Consider the following 22,591-nt stretch of genomic DNA (forward strand, 5'->3'; position numbering starts at 1 on the left):
TTAACTTTTTAGCATGTTTTGTCCTTAATTACACAATTTTTGGAAACTTTCCAGAAGATCATTCATCCCTATATTACTCCAAGTCAAGCACGCTTAACTACGAAGTTCTGATGAGCCAAGCTACTGAAAAGCAGATGCATGTTGTTAGTATAAGTAGTACAAATTAATTCATTTAAGTCATCCTCAACTATCCAATCTCATACTTATATTATCTTTGGATCCTTATCATTTTGGTGTATCCGGACCGTTATAAATATATAATAATATATATAATAATTATATTACTATTAATAATAATTATATTATGTTTAATTAATATTTATTTATATATATACTCACTTTTATAATTAACAATCTACTTATTTCTATTTAAAATTAATTTTATGATACAATTTAAATTATTTATTATAAATTTAAAAGTTTAAGTAATAATTTATATATTTTAAAATGAGAAGGGTTATAATAACACTGATATAACTTTTACTAAGTATTACACCACTCAATAACTTTATATTAAATGTGAATTTTGTAAATCCAACCGTTAGATTGAAAGTTCATATCACTTTATATGTTTACATCAATTTTTGTTAAAATTGAACAACAACTTAAAAGTTATCAAAGTGCTCGTATTTTATTTGAAATGTATATATTACGTCAATTTTGATTTACAAGAATGAAGTATCAAATCATCTTGAATTCATATAAAATTTTGTATATATGATCTAAGAGTAAAAAACTTTCAATCTAACGGTTGAATTTATAAAATTCACATTTAATATAAAGTTATTGAGCGATGTAATACTTAGTAAAAGTTACACCGATGTTATTATAACCCTTCTCTTTTAAAATATTATTTTTATAAATTAAATTTTAAAATTTTAAATAAATTATTAATTAACTTAATATATTTATTCATCTTAAATCTAAGATAAAAAATTCAAAAAATGTATTTATCCTTGTTTGATTTTCTAATTATCAACCATTAATAAAATACTAATTTAAAATCTTATCTAGTTATATAATATTTTCATATCAAGTTTAAAATCAGATATTAGTTATAAAAAAATATTAAAATCATATAGTAAATTACTAATAAGATTCTAGTTAAATAATTTAAAATAATTTAAAATAATTAATTTTATCACACAACAATAAAGAAATACTAATAGTTAAGAAAATACATTTGTACTCTTCCTATTAGAAAAAGAGAGGATGTTATAATTCTTTTTTCCTTAAGATATCACATCTCTTCTATCAATAAAATTTAAATATAAAAATTTATTTAAAAATAAATTTATCGTAAGTTAGAAATATATATTATAAATATGGATCAAAATAAATAAGAAATTTTAAAAAATTCATATACTCTAATTAAATAAATGCCTAAAAATGTAATCGTAAAAAAAACTCTAAATACTTTTTCACATAAATAACTATTAGTATTAATTATGTAGGAGTGCATATAAATATTTTTTTATTATAAATTAATGTCTTGCTCTTACAAAAAAAGAAAATGGGATTGATACTCAACAACAATATTATCATCACTTTTAAACAATTTATAATTTTTTTTGTTTTATTTAGCAACCAAATAGAATTTCGTCGCTAATTTTAACTAATATTTAGCGACCGAATAGAATTTCGTTGCTAATTTTAACTAATATTTAGCGACCGAATAGAATTCAATCGCTAATTGTAACTAATATTAGGGATCGAATTTAATTCCGTCGCTAAAAAAATCAAAATTTCTGATTTAGCGACCAAATTCAATTCCATCACTAATTTTAACAAATATTTAGCGACCGAATTGAATTTCGTCACTAATATTAACTAATATTTAGCGACTGAATTTAATTCCGTTGCTAAAAAAATCAAAATTTCTGATTTAGCGACCGAAATAGCGACTGAATTTAATTTTGTCGCTAAAAAATCAAAAAAATTTATTTAGCGACTGAAACAATGACCGATTTTACAGAGACAACTTATTTTAGTTGCTAAATCGGTCTCTATTTTGATTAATTCATAATCAGTCTTTAAATCAGTTGCTAAATAACGACTAATAAATTTCGGTCTCTAATTTCGATCGCTATCTTGCAATTTTCTAGTAGTGATGTACATGAACCAACTTTACCACATAGCATCATAACACCTTAAACAACCTCTCAATCCACATGACAACACCTCAAAACATCATAACAAAATCAGTTTCTATCCTTACTTTGCCTAATAACTCAAAAATATCATGACAGCATACATCCCTTCAAAAACTGTAAAAGAGAATAACACACACAGAGTTATACTCATCTAAATGATCTCAAACCTATCTCAAAAGAGAGATAAGGAAATAAGCTACAACTCTTATGAAGGTATGAAATTCTAAAAAGATCATCTACTTAGCTAAAAATTTCAAAACCGTAACCGATATAATCAGCACTAACAGTTAAACCTTTGTTCACTAAAACAGTCATAACTGGAGTTTTAGACCTCCGTTTTATCTAATTCCAGTGCCATTGGAAAGATAACATCCAAGGCTACAACTTTCATGGAGATCACAAAAACTAATTCTGTCAATTTAGCACTTGCTCTAGCGCGACAAAATTGCAGCGAAAACATCCCCCCTGCACTAGTTAGCAAAAGAGTGCACCAAAGTCCAAGACCACGAAAATACCTTTTAACACTTCCAAACTCACTTTTTCCATCCCAAACTCATACCCAAGCTCCCCATCACAATCCTAAACCAAAGTAACTCACATATTCCACACAAAAGACTCAAAACTGAACTAAAATCCACATGCAACCCAAACAATAAAATGGTTAACATGCAAGCATCAAAACTCAAATAAATCACCAACACTTTAGTCTATCATCAAGAATTCTGAAATCCCACTTTTCAACATACAAACTCTTTGAATTCATTCCCACAACTATAGATTTTGGAAGCTCCATAAACCATAAACTCTTAATACCTTCGTCAAATCAATAACTCAACCAAACCCAAGGTCCCAATTGTCTCTAGTTGATTAGCACAATGTTCCGTCCACTACTACTCGCACATATGCTTGCAACACGAGCAATACCACCCAACCACTACTTCTTACATAAGCAAGAAGTATCAAACAAATAAGCAATCATGAGAATGAAGAAAAACAATCATAAATAGTATCAACTAAGCTATATCATGACTATTAGCCAAATTCTGAGAAAACAACACACAATTAAGCACAACACCAATATCACAAGGAAAACATCATCATCATCACAAAGCAAAACATCATTAATGTACACAACAAGCAAAACACTGTCAGAGTACACAACAAAATCATGATAAACACATTACACATACGTCTAGTTTGAATCAACCTGGCTTTGATACCACTAAATGTGACACCCTCTACCCCAACATACATATATAATAATTATAAAAACATCTTCTTGGGTTAAATAAAATCCTTCGAATTAAAACAATGGTTCCACTAACATAGGAGTAGAGAATTCACATTCGCAAACTTAAATCAGGGTCAAATGCGAAATTTATAAGAAAATGAAACGAGTTTTTTCAAAACAAAATAACAATAGTGAAATCCTAAACTAAGCCTAGCTACGCCCCGATGTCACATATCCTATCAGAGCATGCCCAACTAAAACCTAAGCCTCATCACCAACATCTTCATGCTGATGATCACCTGCAACACAATTTAAACACATACAAAGAACAACAAGGGAGTGAGAAACATCTCACTCAGGTTCAGGTGCAGAAATAAAGGTTAGGCAACACACACACAACAAACATAATACAATTCACAAGCAAAAATCACATATAAACAATACACATACACCATTAGTATCACATGCACACTCATTTATCATGCAATGATGTCAAAGACTCAACTCATAAATGCATGCATGCGGCGCTAATCACATATCACATATCACTAGTGTGCTGCTTAAACAACACCCTAAGGTAGTCTAAGAGTACATGTAGGGAGCTACCCATACACTCTCAACTATAGAAGGATGTACTGCTAGGGTCTGGTCAGGATAGCGAAGCTACGCAAGTTACGTCTCATGCTCACACATGGGCGAAATCGAGACATCCAAACCGCATTATCCCTTAAGACTCCCCCAAGATGTTACATAAGGAGGGCCTTTCCTAACGATGTACTTCATATCGTACCCATCACATAGATGCACATGATGCATGTCACGCACATTCACACTTGATGGACTCATCACTTTACTTGTCATGGAATTTAATGTCTTTCTCATTTAATCAGTTTCACATTCTCATAGTCATAGTATTCACAATAACACGTAATTCACATCATGTCACATGTCACTTATTCACATTTCATATGTCTCATAGTCATAATCATAAGATCATTATTTGGAGATTCTTGTCCTTAACATGCTCATAAAACACATCACTTACGTTAATAATACAATTCTCACACAATTTGCACCTTCAAACAAGACATAAAACATGTAACACATCATAGGGATCATGCCTAGCGCACCTGAACTCGCGCCTGACACATTAAATGTCGCACCAAAAGTAGAGCATCACGCCCAACCACTACTAGAAAATTGCAAAATAGCGACCAATATTTATCAATTGCTAAATTTAGTGACCGATTATGAAAAATCAAAATATCGACCGATTTAGCGACCAAAATAAGTCGTCGCTAGAAAATCGGTCGCTATTTCGGTCGCTAAATAAGAAATTTTAATTTTTTAGTGACGGAATTAAATTCGGTCACTATTTCGGTCGCTAAATTATAAATTTTGATTTTTTTTAGCGACGAAAATAAATTCGGTCGCTAAATTATAAATTTTGATTTTTCTAGCGTCGGAATTAAATTCGATCGCTAAATATTAGTTAAAATTAGCGGCAGAATTGAATTCGGTTGCTAAATAGTAGTTAAATTTAGCGACGGAATTGAATTCGATCGCTATTTCGGTCGCTAAATTATAAATTTTGATTTTTTTAGCGAAGAAATTTAATTTGGTCGCTAAATAATAGTTAAAATTAGCGACGAAATTGAATTTGGTCGCTACATAGTAGTTAAATTTAGCGACGGAATTGAACTCGGTCGCTAAGTATTAGTTAAAATTAGCGATGAAATTGAATTCGGTCGCTATTTCGGTCGTTAAATTAGAAATTTTTGATTTTTTAGCGAAAAAAATGGAATTCGGTCGCTAAATATTAATTAAATTTAGCGAAGGAATTCAATTCGGTCGCTAAATATAACTAATATTTAGCGACAGAATTTATTTTGGTTGCTAAATCAGAAATTTTGATTTTTTAGCGATGGAATTAAATTCGGTCGCTAAATATTAGTTAAATTTAGTGACGGAATTGAATTCGGTCTCTAAATAAGAAATTTTAATTTTTTTAGCGATAGAATTAGATTCGATCGCTAAATGTTAGTTACAATTAGCGATGTAATTCTATTCGGTTGCGAAATATTAGTTAAAATTAGCAACGAAATTCTATTCGGTCGCTAAATATTAGTTAAAATTAGCGACGAAATTCTATTCAATTACTAAGTAAAACTTAAAAAAATTTATAAATTGCTTAAAAGTGACGATAATATTTTTGTTGAGTACTAATGTCATTTTCTTTTTTCTGTAAGAGCAAGACATTAATTTATATTAAAAAAAATATTTATATGCGCTCCTACATAATTAATATCAATAGTTATTTATGTGAAAAAATATTTAGAGGTTTTTTTTACGATTTGATTTTTAGGCAGTTTTTTAATTAGAGTATATGAATTTTAAAATTTCTTATTTATTTTGATCCATATTTATAATATATATTTCTAACTTATGATAACTTTATTTTTAAATGAATTTTTTTATTTAAATTTTAAATTAGTATTTTATTAATGATTGATAATTAGAAAATAAAACAAGGATAAATACAATTTTTAAATTTTATATCTTAGATTTAAGAAGAATAAATATATTAAGTTAATTAATAATTTATTTAAAATGTTAAAATTTAATTGACAAAAATAATATTTTAAAAGAGAAGGGTTATAATAACATCGGTGTAACTTTTACTAAGTATTACGTCGCTCAATAACTTTATATTAAATGTGAATTTTATAAATTCAACCATTAGATTGAAAGTTTTTTACTCTTAGATCATATATACAAAATCTTATATGAATTCAAGATGATTTGATACTTCATTCTTATAAAACAAAATTGACGTAATATATACATTTCAAATAAAATATGAGCACTTTGATTACTTTTAAGTTGTTGTTTAATTTTAACAAAAATTGATATAAACATATAAAGTGATATGAACTTTCAATCTATCGGTTCGATTTACAAAATTCACATTTAATATAAATTTATTGAGCGGTGTAATACCTAGTAAAAGTTATACCAGTGTTATTATAACCCTTCTCATTTTAAAATATATAAATTATTACTTCAACTTTTAAATTTATAATAAATAATTTAAATTGTATCATAAAATTAATTTTAAATAGAAATAAGTAGATTGTTAATTATAAAAGTAAGTATATATATAAATAAAGATTAATTAAATATAATATAATAATTATTATTAGTAATATAATTATTATATATATTATTATATATTTATAACGGTCTGAATCCGGATATACCAAAATGATAAGGATCCAAAAATAATATAAGTATGAGATTGGATAGTTCAGGATGACTTAAATGAATTATTTTTTATTACTTATACTAACAACATGCATCTGCTTTTCGGTAGCTTATCTCATAAGAACTTCACAATTAAGCGTGCTTGACTTGGAGTAATATAAGGATGGGTGACCTTCTGGGAAGTTTCCAAAAATTGTGTAATTAAGGACAAAACATGCTAAAAACTTAAGTATTGTGAAATAAAATCCTTAAGAGACCAAATATGAGTGGTTCATAGCGACCAAATTTGCGACGTCTATAAAATTTAATAAAATAAAAAATAAGTATTTAGCGACCGATTTAGCGATCGATTTATTCGGTCACTAATTTGGTCCCATACACTTCAGCGACCAAAATTATTTCAACCATTTAGCAACCGAATTAGCGACCGAAAATTTTTCAGTCGCTAAATAGCTTAGCGACCAAGGTTTTAGCAACTGATTAAATTCGGTCGCTAATTCAGTCGCTAAGGTAAATAGAGACGATTTTTACAATTTAGCGACCGATTTTGGTGGTCGCTAAATTGCATATTTTTTGTAGTGAACGCGCCCTTAATGCCCCCGGAGAATTAAATACCATGCCCAAAGCGGAGAAATTTGCCCGACGAGACTTTCCTGTGCTCGACTTAAAAAAATTGCGCCCAACTTAATTATTAAGCCCGACTTAAAAACTGCACCCGGTGCTAAGAATTGTGTCTGACGCCCCAACACGAACCTACATTACTTAACTTCACGAAATCTTGCGTATTTCACAACCAAACATGTAATTATAACATTCAATCGGTAAAAGCACTTTAAATAACACCCAGATCACGAATCCATACTCAATTTTATGTAAACTACCTCAAATCTTGTCAAAAGATCATACCTCTAATTATTTCTCATAGGGTTTCCCACATGAACCCACAGAACACTCTAATTCATATCAAAACTTATCTAATTTCGAAATCAAACACATATTCAAGCATCACATCCAACCAGAAACCCAACAGAAAACTCAAATATTAAAACAGAAAACTTTCATAATTTGTCTGTTCTTAAAGCATGCATCAGGCAAGGGATTGAGGGCCAATCCTACTACCCAACAATTATTCCCACACCCACGAGCGAGGTTTCACACTCCCCCTTACCTGGATGAGTAGAAGATGAAGCACGAGTAGAATTTGGTTGGTCTCCTTCACTTGGTTCTCCTTGTGTTAAGTTAGACAAAGCAATCCCTAGCAAGGTTTTGAACATGACAAAAATAATACATATTGTTGTTACTAAACCATGTGTCAGTGTTTCAGATAAATATAAGAGTAGGCAAAACTAAAGCATGAAGCATGGATGAACAAAACAAAGGATCAGATAAACAAATGATAGATGGACGATGAAATGTGTGTCAGACGATAACGAACATCAGACAAAGATATGTCAAGGAAAATCCAGATCGCAACATAAGAAATCAGACGCAAGGCCGAAACAAATATCAAATAGGAGCAAAACTAGACCAAGACAAAAGTTGGCTCAGCACCAAATTAACATCAGACAAAGCTCAAGGGTCAATCATACAATCGACAAAATGATCATCAGTCATTAGATGAGACAAGACGAAGAAACATTATAGACTGAATAAAAGTTGTTCACCCTCAAAATTGATCAGACGAGATGAAAAAGTCAAGTCCAACCTTTAATTGTAGACTCAATTTTCCAGACGCAAACAAAGCATTGTTTGAAGTCCACTAGTCACAACGTAGAAGACCATATATCATCTCCAATTCACAAGAAAAGCACAAGGAGTTATCAAAGATATGAAAAGAGAGATGAAAAATGCAAGAGCGCAAATCCATAAGTCAAAGTTGTGTGTGTTAGGACAAGTACTAATTTTCAGAAAAAGGCAACCCCTCCATAGCTACAATGACGGAAAAAGGACAAACATACCTGGGTCATGATTGAAGTCAGAAATAAAAGGGAACAAATTATGCAAAGGACTTCACACGAAATACAAATTGAGCAAGCAATGCATTCACTACTACAGGAGGGACATTTTACATCGGTTCTCTAAAGGCATCTACATCGGTTCTAAAACCGATGTAGAATAGGGCGACGTAGAAAATATATACATTTTTACATCGGTTCTGAAAAATCGATGTAAATTTAAGCATAAATCTACATCGATTTTCTTGAGAACCGATGTAGATTGCATTTTTTTTATAAAAAAAAAAAATCATGCTTATTTTTGGATTATTTCTTATTACTTCTAGAGCACGTCCAGTTTTCAAGGATTTTAATAGTGCTTGGCAGTACCTGAAATCAAATAACAGCAATAAGATAAGAGACCATATAAAAAGAATTATCGCAATTAAAATAATGTTATATGAACTTACTTCAATGAATCTGAAACCTTCCCCACTTCCCATTCTTGGACCAGATAATTAAAATAATGGAATAGAAATACTCCAAGTGGTATGCAAAAGATATGTCACAGACAACAAATAATTGTGTTCATATTACCATTTTAGACATGTAAAGCTTACATTGTTGTTACGTTACACGAGTCAAATTCTTTTTTATCATGGTTTGCCTGTAAATTGATATTGAAACAAAGAGTAATAAGATATAAAAACAAAACCTAAAACAATTGGTTTCATTGCAGCAATAACACATGTATACATACGAGGTAAAACAAAATTTTGGGTGGGAGGGGGGAGAATTGCATCACAGATGATAGATTCTTCCGATAAAAAAGAACATAACAAATATAAAACATAGGAGGGAAACAACTTAGCAAAATAAAAAACAAAAGCTAAATACCTTAAAAACACAAAGCTGAGCAACATTATTACGCATGCCAAATCTTTGGAACTCTATATCTTCTTGATGCAAAAGATTGAATCTACATTCACATTCCAAAATATACTTTCAATTGGCAAATTCGGAATTTAATAATTTCTTAATTTCTATGTTCTATTAGCACATTTTTGAGCTATTGATATTTTGGTGCTTCAAGGAATACTTAGGCAGCTCATTTACTTATTGGCAAAGGTCAACAACGTAAGATATTCAATAAACATTTTTGAGCTATTGATATTTTGGTGCATCAAGGAATACTTAGGGAGCCTGTGACGAATGAAAATAATAACCCAGATAAGCTACTTGATTAAATATTTGGAGTTTAAAACTTAAACTATAGTTTAAATATGTACGAAATATACCTTGTAAACACCTTTAAATCCACTGTTTTGTAAAAGATCATCCATATCATTAAACTGATCAACCTCCTTTAAACACAAGATTTATGAGAAAACAATTATTGACAACTCAATTCTACGATGCATGATGTTAGCTTACAATTTCAAGCAGAGAATAAATATTAAATTGGGTAAATTAAGAAGTTTGTTTGGGCCAACTGAAATTAACACCAGCATAACTTGTATATCATGAAATCCTATAATGTAACATGCTTAGAATATTAGAGTCACAATCCCCCTTGTCATATGTGTGAAGTCCCACATCGGTTAGGAAGGAGAACGAAGCATGTCATATATATGGGTGTGGATACCTTCCTTGTGTGGACGCGTTTTGGGGTAGCATGCGTGCCATTGCCAGAAGCAAAACCGTGAGGGCTGCGGCCAAAGCGGACAATATCCACATGCGGGTTGCTAGGGTGTTACATTTGGTATCAGAGCCGGGACCCGGGCCGGTGTGCCAGCGAGGGCGCTGGACTCCCTTGAGGGGGGTGGATTGTGAAGTCCCACATCGGTTAGGAAGGAGAACGAAGCATGCCATATATATGGGTGTGGATACCTTCCTTGTGTGGACGCGTTTTGGGGTGGCATGCGTGCCATTGCCAAAAGCAAAACCGTGAGGGCTGCGGCCAAAGCGGACAATATCCACATGCGGGTTGCTGGGGTGTTACAATATGAATACATGTAATCAAGAGCTATAGCTAAATAAAAAACTATGTGTCAGTTATATCTGTATCTTTAGCTCTTCTTTTCCACCTTTCAAAGCTTAAAAGAGATGCATAAATCCTAAAGACAAAAAATGGTTGCAATTTTGTACCAAATAGTGTTGCTACTCAATGCATAACACCAGGAAGGACTGTTATTAAACTACCTGGAAACAGAGTATGCTGGCATTATAGTTATTAATCTCTTCAAGTATGAGCCTTTTCCGCCTGTTCCACTCCAAGAAACTATGTGGAATATTAGAATACAAATCCATATGCTTTGATGCATTTTCAACACCAAGTATATTGTATGAAACAATCACAACCTTATCTGCAAGGGAAGGAAAGGCTCAGAATAGTAAATGAGATAAGCACAATTTAATCTAAAGACTAAAGACTAAATGACACAGTTAACATTGACACCCAAATGTAGAGTAAGGTATTAGCTATATCCATCACGGACTAGTAGTTAATAAGGAAAAAAAATATACCCATAAGCAAGCATATTCCATCTTGTTGATAAATGTATCACCCCACTCCTAAAGTAACTGAAAATTTGTGAGAAGGCACAGACCAAAATGTATTTGTATATGTAGAATGGCATCTGATAATTAAATTATCTAGTTTTGAATATTAGATGACAATCTTTACCAGAGAAATGTAACACAAAAATGCTAACCTTCTTCATAAAAGGAAAATGACCACAACAAACTGTATCAACTGTTCTACTAAAAATCAGATGAAAACACAAAAATACACATGCACATGCGCCCACGTGTTTGATGAATTTGGATGACATTTGAATCCATAATTTCATGGTGAAACAAAATTTGGATGACATAAGTGCCAGTGTTGACTTCATGGACACGTACGAGGGCCTCGGCGGGTATGGTTGCGGAAGGCAGGGCAGAGGGCCTCGACAAGTATGGTTGCGGAAGGTAGGGAAAACGGCGAGTTTCCATTGCGAATCCAAGTTGTCGAGACCCAATCTGCCGTAATCGTCGTTTCCCTAGAGTGCGAACCTCTTCCCCGATGCGGACAAGAGCGATCGCGTGAAAAAGCCTAAAGGCGAAGCGCGGAGGGGGAGTCTGGAGACGCTTCCCAACCTCAACCCTAAACCCCAAATTCAAGCCAACCTCCTTCACCTTTGTCTCGACGGCAGAAACGGAGCGCGGAGATGAGCTGCGAGAAGTAGCGGCACGCGAGGGACTCCGGAAGGCGGCCGCGGCGAGAGAGCTTGGAGAAGAGCTCGCCGCCGCCGGCGAAGTCCATGATGTTAGGGTGGTGCTGGAGGCGGCGCATGGCGTCAATCTCGTGCACGATGCGGGGCTCCATGGCTTTTACCGCGACCGTGGCACCGTCGAGCAGCGAGTGCGCCTGGTAGGCCTTGGCTAAGTGATTGCTTTAGGTTTGAGAGCGTTTTAGGTTGAGCTCACTATTTTCATTTCTACATCGGTCACTCATATAACCGATGTAGAATTGTTTATATTTACATCGGTTTTTAGAATAATTGATGTAAATATTTTTATTTATTCAAATTATTTATGAAATTGCCACCGCACATTTTTTTTACATCATTTTGTAAGGAACCGATGTAAATATGGTGACGTAGAACAGTGTTTTTCTAGTAGTGATTTAATGCAAAATCAAACGCATTAAATGAACAATATATGTGTAGCCATAAACGAACGTTTATCTGCACCAACAGAAAGCTCCGCCTCAATGGACATATTCAAATTCAAACAACGGGCAGATCCATCACAAGGCTATAAATAATAAGACCTGAGAAAAAAAGAGGTGAATAGAAGCATCAAGCAATAAACAAAAACAAGTGTCAAAACAATCTCACCTCTCTTCTTGTGCAAAAAAGTTGAATATAAGTGTAAAACTAAGATAGTTTATCTTAGTGAGTGTAGAAATCATTTTATCCTTTCTATGAGAATTACATACACACTCTAAACACATTTTTGTAAAACTAGGGTTGAAAACCTTAGTGAGTGTTGAAACCATTCCATTCTCTCTGTGAAAGTTACAAACACACTCAAAACACTTATCGTCTGTAAAGCCTGAAGAGGCTAGCAAAAGAATACTTGTAGAACCAGAAGTGGTTTAAGAATACTAGCGTCAACAAGTAAAGTTGACGAACGAGGAGTGGTTGACAATACTTGGGCAACCAGAAGTGGTTTAAGAATACTAGCGTCAGCAAGTGAGGTTAACGAACCAGAAATGGTTAAGAATACTTGTAATCCATTGTGATTAGTGAAACCCTTCAGTTGAAGGAGACTGAACGTAGCTCAAAATGAATGAACCAGTATAAAAACTTTGTGCATTGTTATTTGATTTAGAAACACTGCTTTACTCACATTGACTCATCACTCTGAAAAACTTCGTGTACTACTATCTATTTTCTAAACAATATTTGGATGAACTTATATTTGTTTGACTAAGGAAACCATTTTCGAACAGACGATAGATCTTTAGACGCAAAGTTCTTTTTAACCAATCTTACACTTTCCTTACGTAGTTGAAATATTATCTTCTGACGGAAAGTAGCACCTTTGCAAAAATGGTTTTCAAAATCCTTTTTTCACACACATATTCAACCCTCCCTTCTGTATGTTTTCCACTAAACTTCACCTTGGTCTTCAGAGAGCGCATAAAGAAAATGAATAAGGAGAAGTCAGGAGAATGAAGCGTAAGGTAACTTTTGATAACTCCCTTCTTAAAATAATAAAAATAAAATAAAATAATAATAATAATAATAATTAATCAAATGACCATCACGTCCTTCCTTCCCTTTCCATAAAATAATTAATATAATTAAAACATATCTTTTCCTTTTAATCAAATAATCATAAGCACAATTATTAATAAAAATATATTTCATAAAAGTTACCTATATATCACTAATCAAAATAATAATTATAAATCACGTCTCATAAATAAAATAGTACTCATATAATTATTTAAATAATATCAAAATAATAATTACAAATCATGTTTTATAACAAAATAATGCTCGTATGAATACTTAAATAGTACCAAAACTCCCAAAATAAATACATTAACATACTAAAATAATTTCTAAAATATTATTAATATAAGGTATGAAAATCAAAGTGTTACAATAATTTTTAAGTTTTTATATATTAAAATTTATAGTCCCATCAATATCATAAACTAGCTAATAGTTTTCTAAAATTACAAACATAATTAAGTATGAAATTATGTTCTCTTGAAGTTTAAATTTAGGTGAGTTTTATCTTTAACTTTTCTTTATTGCATTTAAAGCTCTCGTGTCGTGTTCTCAAAAAATGCAACAAAAATTGTAAGGTGTTGTTGCTGCTAAAAATGTTTCCTTTCATGCAATTGGTTTCAAAGGTATTTTCTTTTAAGCTTTAATTTGTACCTATAAACATTAGGTAATCTTACAGGAAATTGACATTCCTTGAGAATGTTTCATCCACCAAACAAATTTTACACGTGATATAAATAATTTATTATTGTCTCTTGTTGAACATTAATCGTCCAAACTAAAACTGATGGCATACAAAATATCAATCTCTTTTAGATTAAATTGTCCCAACTTGTAGTCTTTCAACATTCTATGGTAAATTTAGATATACTTAACCGAACAATCTTTAAATTGATACATTATTAATTTATAATTATATAATTATTACCTTTCTCAATTAATAAAATTTCATTTCCCCAGCATTATTAATATACAAATATTTTAAAACTCTATATTTCTGAAAAATTAGAGTAAATATCTCCTTAATTACTTATTATTTTTATTATAAGTATTAATTATTTAAAGCTTAAACTTATGAGCTAAAAGTTTAACGACTAAACTAGCCTTTGCATCCTTGTGTCACCACGAAAAAGAGATGGAGTAATGGTGATGTCGGGAACTTTTTGTTCAATTTAGGCATAAAGGAGCATCTACGAGGGAGTTGAAGAACAATGTTCTCACATGGTGACCAAAAATGGATAAGGGAGAAAATGAACTCCTCTTACATTAGTCTTCCATCAATATCACATACCAGCATTACCTAACCAAAAATCAGAGGCAGTTAAAACATTAGGAATTTTTGTCTTACTATATTATATTATATATTCCTTAGTTTTGAAGAAGCTATATAGCATATGCCTAAGACAACATAATCTCTTTTTGTTGGATGCATAGGGAATGTCAAGTATATATACTATATAACCGAACATTTGGAACATGCACCCTTCTGAATTGTTTATACGTACAGAACTTAGAATCATCCACTTGTACACACATGACACAATGTGTGTTTAGATGATTCTCTTTAACATTTCAAGAGAAAAATAAGGTAAATTTGACATGAATGTTTGACTATTTTCTTAGGGGGCAAATGTGTGCTATAAAATTGTCATTAAGTATGTAAACCTATAGTCATTATGTTCATAATAACAACATTTTTAAGCATAAACATTTTCCTTGTAAAATTATCATTAGGTTAACCCTAATTATAATGATTAAGTAGAATATTATAACATGCTAGCTATAAATTTGTATACACATGATAAAAATCATTTCTATACGAAAACTGATTATTACGAAATCTGTTTTCAAATAAGGGGTGTGATATGCGAATAAACTGATTAACGGACAAGAATAAAGCTGAATAAATTCTCGAAACCAATCTTTTCTATTTATAAATATTACAGAAGTCACAGATTATTACGAAAACATGTTATTGTTGTAAAAATAATGTTCTAAAGATCTAAATATGGAAAACAATCAAAACAAACACGTTCAGATCATTCTCAAAATTGCAGAAACTAAAGAACCAACCTTCAGCCATTGTTGTTCGCTTGTTTGTTTCTAGTTTCTGAACCCTTACTCTCAATACACGATGGTGTTGTATGTTAAAGAGGAGAGTAGGCTCAGTGACTCAAAACAGATATATGCGTCCAATTTATAGAACTCTAATCTATCATAGAGTGTTTTTGAACGTTGAAGAAATGTGTGAGAATCATGGTACCATATTCGCAAGTTATTTGATAATGGGTTGAATCAATATTAATAATGGACCACATTCATAATATGTTAACTGCTTAAGAGAAGAGAAGAATCGGGAATGCATACGTGAAAATCGGAAGAACGCTGCTTCCATTTATGCGACTATTGCAAAAACGTGCTACTGTTACAAAACGGTTTTTTCAAAAACAGTTTATATGCCAACAACTGTATAATTTGTCCCAAACAGAAGAAAAAAGTTATAAAAAAAAGTGGCTGAAAATATTTGCTAAGCATATCTTTTACAAGGATTGATTTCGTTGCAAGATTTTGATAATGCGTTATGTGTTCCTATCTAACTTTTGTCTAAGAAAACAAAGTTATGTGGCTGAATGGTTGGTTGATATATATTTGGTACAAATACAATAAATCTAAAGTTGAAGTTACTTACCAACTAGTTAAAGGTTTTATGGCAAGCATAAACGGAAGGCTTGGTTACCAAAATGATTCTTGGCATGGTAACACAATGACTAATTAAGGATAAAGAAGACAATAATTTTGACACAAGACTTTGGTTTAATGAGTGATCAAAAGATGGAAGTTGTTTTCCTAAACATTATCATGTATACATGCAAACAAAGGAATCATTGTGAATTTGTTGTACAAGTTTGGCAAAGCTTATCTATCATACTCACGTTTTTAGGTCAAGTGCTATAGACAAATGCTATTGGTATCGTATCAGTGCCCCTCACAAAATTGCCTTTAACAATCAAGTTAGGTGCCATGGTATGTGTGACGCTTGAATCTGGCTTAGCTGGTCATTCCAAATGAAATTCATCTTTATAGTTTTGTTAAGTAAACCCATCACTACTTAGGTGAAAAGGAAAAAGTTTTCCAAATTAAACCCATCACTATTCAGGGCTTTCCTCATATATCTGGGAATCATTTTGCATACGTTTGATTTTCAATCTTACCTAATAATCACTGAATTAGCTTGGTGAATAGAGAAAAAGTAAGGTAAATTACATCATCAAGGTTTATCAAAATAACCACTTGCTCATAAATTGCATTCCTTTTTATTTTATTTGGATATTTGATATCATTAAAATTATCATATCCAAAATATTATGTGTTTTAACATTTATTTGTCTATCATAGTTTTATCTTTAAAATGGTGTTTAAGTGGATTAAGAAAAAAATATTTATAAATTTTCATTCACCTTAACTGTCAAATGTTATGAAACCTTTTGGAACCCTAATCAAAGAGAAAAGTTAAAAATAATGTAAATGTAATCAAGTTTGAAGTTTCAAAATAAGAGAAATCTGTTTTTTTTTTTAATAAGCCAACAAACTATTATTAGTAAAGTATAATAATTAAGTATAAGAAGGGCTCTAATCTATCAACCGACAGAGAGTCAAACTATCTGCTATAATAATCATTAAAATAATGAATATCGACACCGATATAAAAATAACATCCTAGAATACTTAGTTATAGAAAGAAAGAAAATCATGGTGAAGACCTAATCTTCATTAAATCTAATAGCAAAACTAGATGACATGACTCTTCCCTAAAAATTATGTCATTACGTAGCAAATTTGTTAAACCTAGCTATTTGACTAGTTTTACCAGTGAGGGCTTCTATAGTAATTAAAAAAGCAAGATGTGTCACCTACCATCATTGAAAGTTTAATAAACTTTATGTGTCATCATAATCATCTCTTACTTCAATTATATTTTTAATATCATTACAATTTATGTAATTTTTAAATTACTCTAAAAATACATAAGAATGATAGATTAAAATTTAATTCAATTATATCAAAGGTGTAATTTTTTTTAGATTATTATCCAATAATAGTTACATGTAATTATATATGATAAATTTATTTATTTTTATAATAACTTCTTTAAAGTTATCAAAGATAATTCTTTTGAATGATTGATAATGAAAAATAAGTTAATACTAATAGTACATGCCTATTAAAGTCCAATACATTTTTATATTTTAATTAATGATATTTTCTATATCAACCAAAACCTTCATTAATCAATTATTACATGATTGAACAATAATACACTAAAGAGAGAAAAATGATTATAACTTATGAGTAGGTCCCACATAGTTGTTCAAATATTCATTGTTAGGTGGAGATCAAGTTTATCTTTTATAAATACACACACCTAGGGTTAGGGGGGCATATCTATTGCAAGTAAGTTAAACCCTCCCCCACTCTTCCCCACTCTTTCTCCCTCTGATTTCTATCTATTCCAGTTTCTAATTTCAATTCACCAAACCTCCTAAAAAACTTTCGCAGTATATTAATCTTAATTTGCAGAGTTTGAAGCAGAGAAGATTTGAAGGGTTCAAGTAACATGAGGAAGCGCCAAGTGGTTGTGAGAAGAGAGGAGCCTCAAAGAAACGTTAGGAGTGTGAAATATGGTGAGTGCCAGAAGAATCATGCTGCAAATGTTGGAGGGTATGCTGTTGATGGTTGCAGGGAGTTCATGGCCAGTGGTGGAGAAGGAACAAGTGTTGCTCTCGTTTGTGCTGCATGTGGCTGCCACAGGAACTTCCACAAAAGACAGGTTGAAACTGAAGTAGTGTGTGAATGTTCCTCACCTCCCTCCAATGGCACTTGAAGAGATGTTTATGTCTCAACAATTATGCTACTCTCCTTGTAATATATTTTGTGGAGTTGCTTTTTGTTTGTTAAAGAATTATTGGGGTTTTAAAATAGTGCTGAACTAGTATGATGAATTGAATATGCTAGAATTATATATATTTATATATTCTAAAGTACGTATGTGATTTTGAGGTTGATGTGTCTAAAGTGAAAAAAGAAAGCAATCACAAATTTGTTTTGTGATGAGTGCAAAGTTTTGATCATATTCACATCTTACATGTTTAGTTTAACTTATTTTGAAGAAATAATTACTTATTTTTGTCACAAACTTTTGATGAAAACAAAAAATAATTATTTTGGAGGAATAATGTTTCTAAACATGTAAGTTAGTGTCGTCTAAACTAGTTTGATGCTTTGTTTATGAGCTTGTGGAAGTTGAATTATGGATTTTAGTTGAAGAAAAAAATAATTTATGGATATGGAAGGTAGAACATATTCAACAAAATTAGCCTACAAGATGGTTTGTAGTAATGACCATCATCTAGATAGGAAATTGTACATTATCTAACAGGGGATTGATTTATTGGATGTGCATATACAAATTTTTTTTATTGGAATAAATAAAATTTATTTTGATGATCTTTATGTTTTGAAAAAATTATTTTTTGATTATTGATTGAAAGATATTTTAATAATAATAATAATAATAATAATAATAATTATTATTATTATTATTATTATTATTATTATAATTATAGTAATAAACTCTACGGTACTATATATTTGTCTAATATAATCATGGCTTTAACATGAAAGATAATAACCGATAAAATTCTCTCGAAATCCAATCTACGGGATATTATATATATACCGAACAGGATATATATATATAACACAGAATCAACAAAATACTTGTTTTTATCTCCCATGATGTTTCATATAACATTTGATAAAGGTGCTATTTGTGACTAGGTGCATATACACCATCCTATGCTTAGGTAAAACTCATCTTTTTTTTTAATTCACATATCTGGTGATGACAACCAAGAGGGATGTGATCGTGTTTTGAAAACATATTTACATGTGCATAATTTGATCAATATAGATGCATAGAAACTATGTGTTTTAACTATTCTCAACTGAACACAAATTCAGTGGTTGAAATCATAACGGTGAAAAAAGCTATTATGGATTAAAGTTATGATAATAAATATCTTTATCATTTTATTATGAGTGGCGATCTAACTCATCCTATAAGTTTGTTTGTTATAATAATATTAACAGATATACCATGATGTAACGGACACGAATAATACACCTTATATACCCTACCTTGTATCTAGTATATTTTGTCTTACCAAAAAAAACAAAGACCATGAAATAGTTATATAGATACTACTTTTGGATACATATAGGGATAAGAAAAGTGAACTCAACTGAATAAAATAATTTAATTAAATTGAAATAGAGGGAGTAAGTAATTAGTAGAGTAAGGATCCTATTAAAGTTAGAGTAGTTATAAAAGAAAAAATATTAGGACAAATTTAAAATTTTTATTAAAAAATTAACCAACTTTTCTAATCTTAATAAATTAGGTTATCAAGTCATCTTATGACCAGAGGGAGTAAACTATTAGATATCTTTTTTATAAATATATATATATATATATATATATATATATAAAACTTGTTTAAATTTATCGTATAAGAATTTATTTTAAATATACTTATAGTTATCTAATTAAAGGCCATTATGTATAATAAAATTATTAATTTCCGTAATATTTAATTTATTTTAAGTTTTATAGTTAGAGTGATTCTTAATTAGTTCACAAATTTTTTGTTCTTGTATTGACCCTGAATAAAATTATTCTCGTAATAAATCACAAAAATATTATAATTTAATAAGAATAAAATGACAATAAATACATTTTACATTATCATCTAATCCTGAATTGCAATATATGATAAATTACTTATTTTTCTAATAATTATTTTGAAAAAACGTAAGGTGTAATTTTAATCATTAACATTAAAAAAATATTTGTATCAAAAATAAATTTTAAATATTATTATAATTTCTTCTATACTTTTTCCTTTCATAATATGATACAAATAACCTAAAAACTCAAATATTCAACTTAACATATATGAATTTTTAAGAGAATGTTATGTTTATTGGTTGGTATAAGTAAAAGTGACTTTAGATTTATTAGAGATAGAATGATATCTTCATTCTATATTATCTAGCTATAGTTGAATTTAATTGTAATTAGCTAGATTCAGTAATTATTAGCTATATGATTCGTTGTTATTTTCTGTTTTGATCCTTTAGATAGAGTTAGTTACTTATGCTTTATATATATAACAAACTCTCAATTGTTTCTGTATGTGATAAATGATAAACATGAAAGCTTTTCATAGATCTTTTCCTTTCTCTTTTCTTTCACAAACTTCTTCTTAATCATCATCTTTCTTTTGAACTGAATTGCAAGCACTTACATGGTGTTAGAGCTAAACTTATGCCATTGCGTCCTTTGAGGCTTGCTTCTCTTTAGAACTTAATTTTTTTTCTCATCGGTTTCTCATGGCGAACCCTAACAATCTTTTTTATCACCTTGTAAATCCAACAAATCCTTTTTTTCTAGATCCAAGAGAAAATCCCGCACTCGTTCTCGTCACTCCTTTGTTCATTGATAATGATTATCAACAATGGAAACACAACATGATCATGGCTCTCGAGACGAAGAACAAAGACCAATTCGTTCTTGGCGCTCTTGCTTGTCCTCCTTCCACCGATCCTCTACATGAAACCTGGAAAGGATGCAACAAGATGGTGATGTCTTGGCTCACACGATCCATGACACCTTCCATCAAGCAATCGGTTATATGTGGATGGACATGGCTTTTAACATTTGGTGCGATCTTCTTGAGCATTTCTCTCATGGTGACAAATTTCACATTGTTGATTTACAGGAGGAGCTTCAAAATTGAAAGCAAGGTGATTCCATTGTATCACAATACTAAAGTAATTTGAAAATTCTTTAGAAAGAGCTTTCGATGTATCGTACGGTTCTTGTTTGTACTTGTTCCTCTCCCTGTAATTGTGGTTTAATTATGAAAATAAAAAAAGCGAGATGATGATATCTTGTGTCATCAAATTTCCTCGTGGCCTTAATGATGAGTTCTCTCAAGTTCGTTCTCAAATCATGCTCATGGAACTTATGCCAAATCTTGTGAAAACTTTCTCCTTAGTTCTTCAACAACAACGTGCATTCAATGGTTCTTTCTCTCAAAATTCACAAGAATTAATTGCTAATGTCAATTTTCAAGATAATTCCAACAAAAACTCTTTCACAATTCATGGAGGTTCTCAAATTCTCGAGGCAGAGGTCGTTCCAATAGGTCTATTGGATGCAACAACAAGTGTTATGATCATTGCCAAAGAACAAATTAATCACACCTCTAAAAATTGCTGGATCAAACATGGACTTCCAGTAGGTTACAAAAACAATTTCAAGAATAACTTTGGTTCTTCAAAGCCTTTTGCTAGTGTTGCTGAAAGTGAAACTTCTATTGTCACTAATTTTTCTACTGTGGAATCTGACAAGCCAAGTGCTCAATTTGGTTTCTCTAAAAATCAATATCAAGCCATACTTGCCTTGTTACCACAATCACAAAAAGCCTCTCTTCCAGTGACAACTGTTCATCAATGCACTACCAATTCCTCAAGTTCTGTACCTTCTTCTTCTTCTTGGATACTGGATAGTGGTGCTACTGACCACATTTGCCCTTTCCAATCTGCCTTTAAAACTCTTAAACCAATTTCTCCTATTTCCATTTGACTACCTAATCAACATTCTGTAACTACTAAATTTTCTGGTACCATTCTTTTAGGAAAACTCATTCTTTATGACACACTTTTTGTTCTTGAATTTTGTATCCAGTTATTTTTTATTCCTAAATTAATTAATTTTAATGACTGTCTTGTGATATTTTGTAAAATCCATTATATTCTTGTGCAAACAACTACCTTCTAGATGATTGAAGTAGCTAGAAAGCATTAAGGCCTGTTCCATCACTTAGGAAATAATGACTTACTAATAATACTCATTCTTGTACTTTGTGGCACATGAAATTGGGCCATCCCTCTAATAAAATTTTGCAAATTTTTGCTTCTCAATATTTAATTTTGATATTTCCTTTAATCCTGTTAATGCTTGTGATGCCTTTGCTTTTACTAAACAAAAGAGATTGTAATACTTAACTAGTAACAACAAATCAACATCCTTTTTTGAACTCATTCATGCTAACATTTCGGGTCCTATTGCTACACCTTCCATTGAAGGATACA

General features: G+C 30.9%; 2 protein-coding genes across 4 annotated transcripts; one reads left to right on the plus strand and one right to left on the minus strand.

Annotated features, from left to right (window-relative positions):
* Window positions 1-2,965: 2,965 nt before the first annotated feature.
* Window positions 2,966-12,085, minus strand: LOC145954119 (carbon catabolite repressor protein 4 homolog 5). 3 transcript variants are annotated; one of them, XM_083067850.1, is made up of 5 exons: window positions 11,109-12,082; window positions 10,785-10,948; window positions 9,881-9,946; window positions 9,480-9,561; window positions 6,912-9,249 (listed from the first exon to the last, which is right to left on the minus strand). In XM_083067850.1, exons 1-4 carry the CDS (start codon window positions 11,110-11,112, stop codon window positions 9,508-9,510), a joined length of 288 nt encoding a protein of 95 aa, XP_082923976.1. In that variant the 5' UTR covers window positions 11,113-12,082; the 3' UTR covers window positions 6,912-9,249; window positions 9,480-9,507. The 3 variants fall into 3 exon arrangements, 1 of the variants encoding a protein (XP_082923976.1); XR_014431284.1 differs by adding an exon at window positions 2,966-3,683 and having other exon boundaries at window positions 7,817-9,249; window positions 9,480-9,946; window positions 10,785-12,085; XR_014431283.1 differs by lacking the exon at window positions 9,881-9,946 and having other exon boundaries at window positions 10,785-12,082.
* A 5,714-nt stretch (window positions 12,086-17,799) lies between these two features.
* Window positions 17,800-18,507, plus strand: LOC109791035 (mini zinc finger protein 2). Its single transcript, XM_020350286.3, has one exon. It carries the CDS (start codon window positions 17,988-17,990, stop codon window positions 18,252-18,254), a length of 267 nt encoding a protein of 88 aa, XP_020205875.1. The 5' UTR covers window positions 17,800-17,987; the 3' UTR covers window positions 18,255-18,507.
* Window positions 18,508-22,591: the final 4,084 nt, after the last annotated feature.

This window comes from Cajanus cajan, chromosome 2 (assembly GCF_000230855.2).
Source record: "Cajanus cajan strain Asha chromosome 2, NIPB_CcT2T_4, whole genome shotgun sequence".
NCBI lineage: Eukaryota > Viridiplantae > Streptophyta > Magnoliopsida > Fabales > Fabaceae > Cajanus > Cajanus cajan.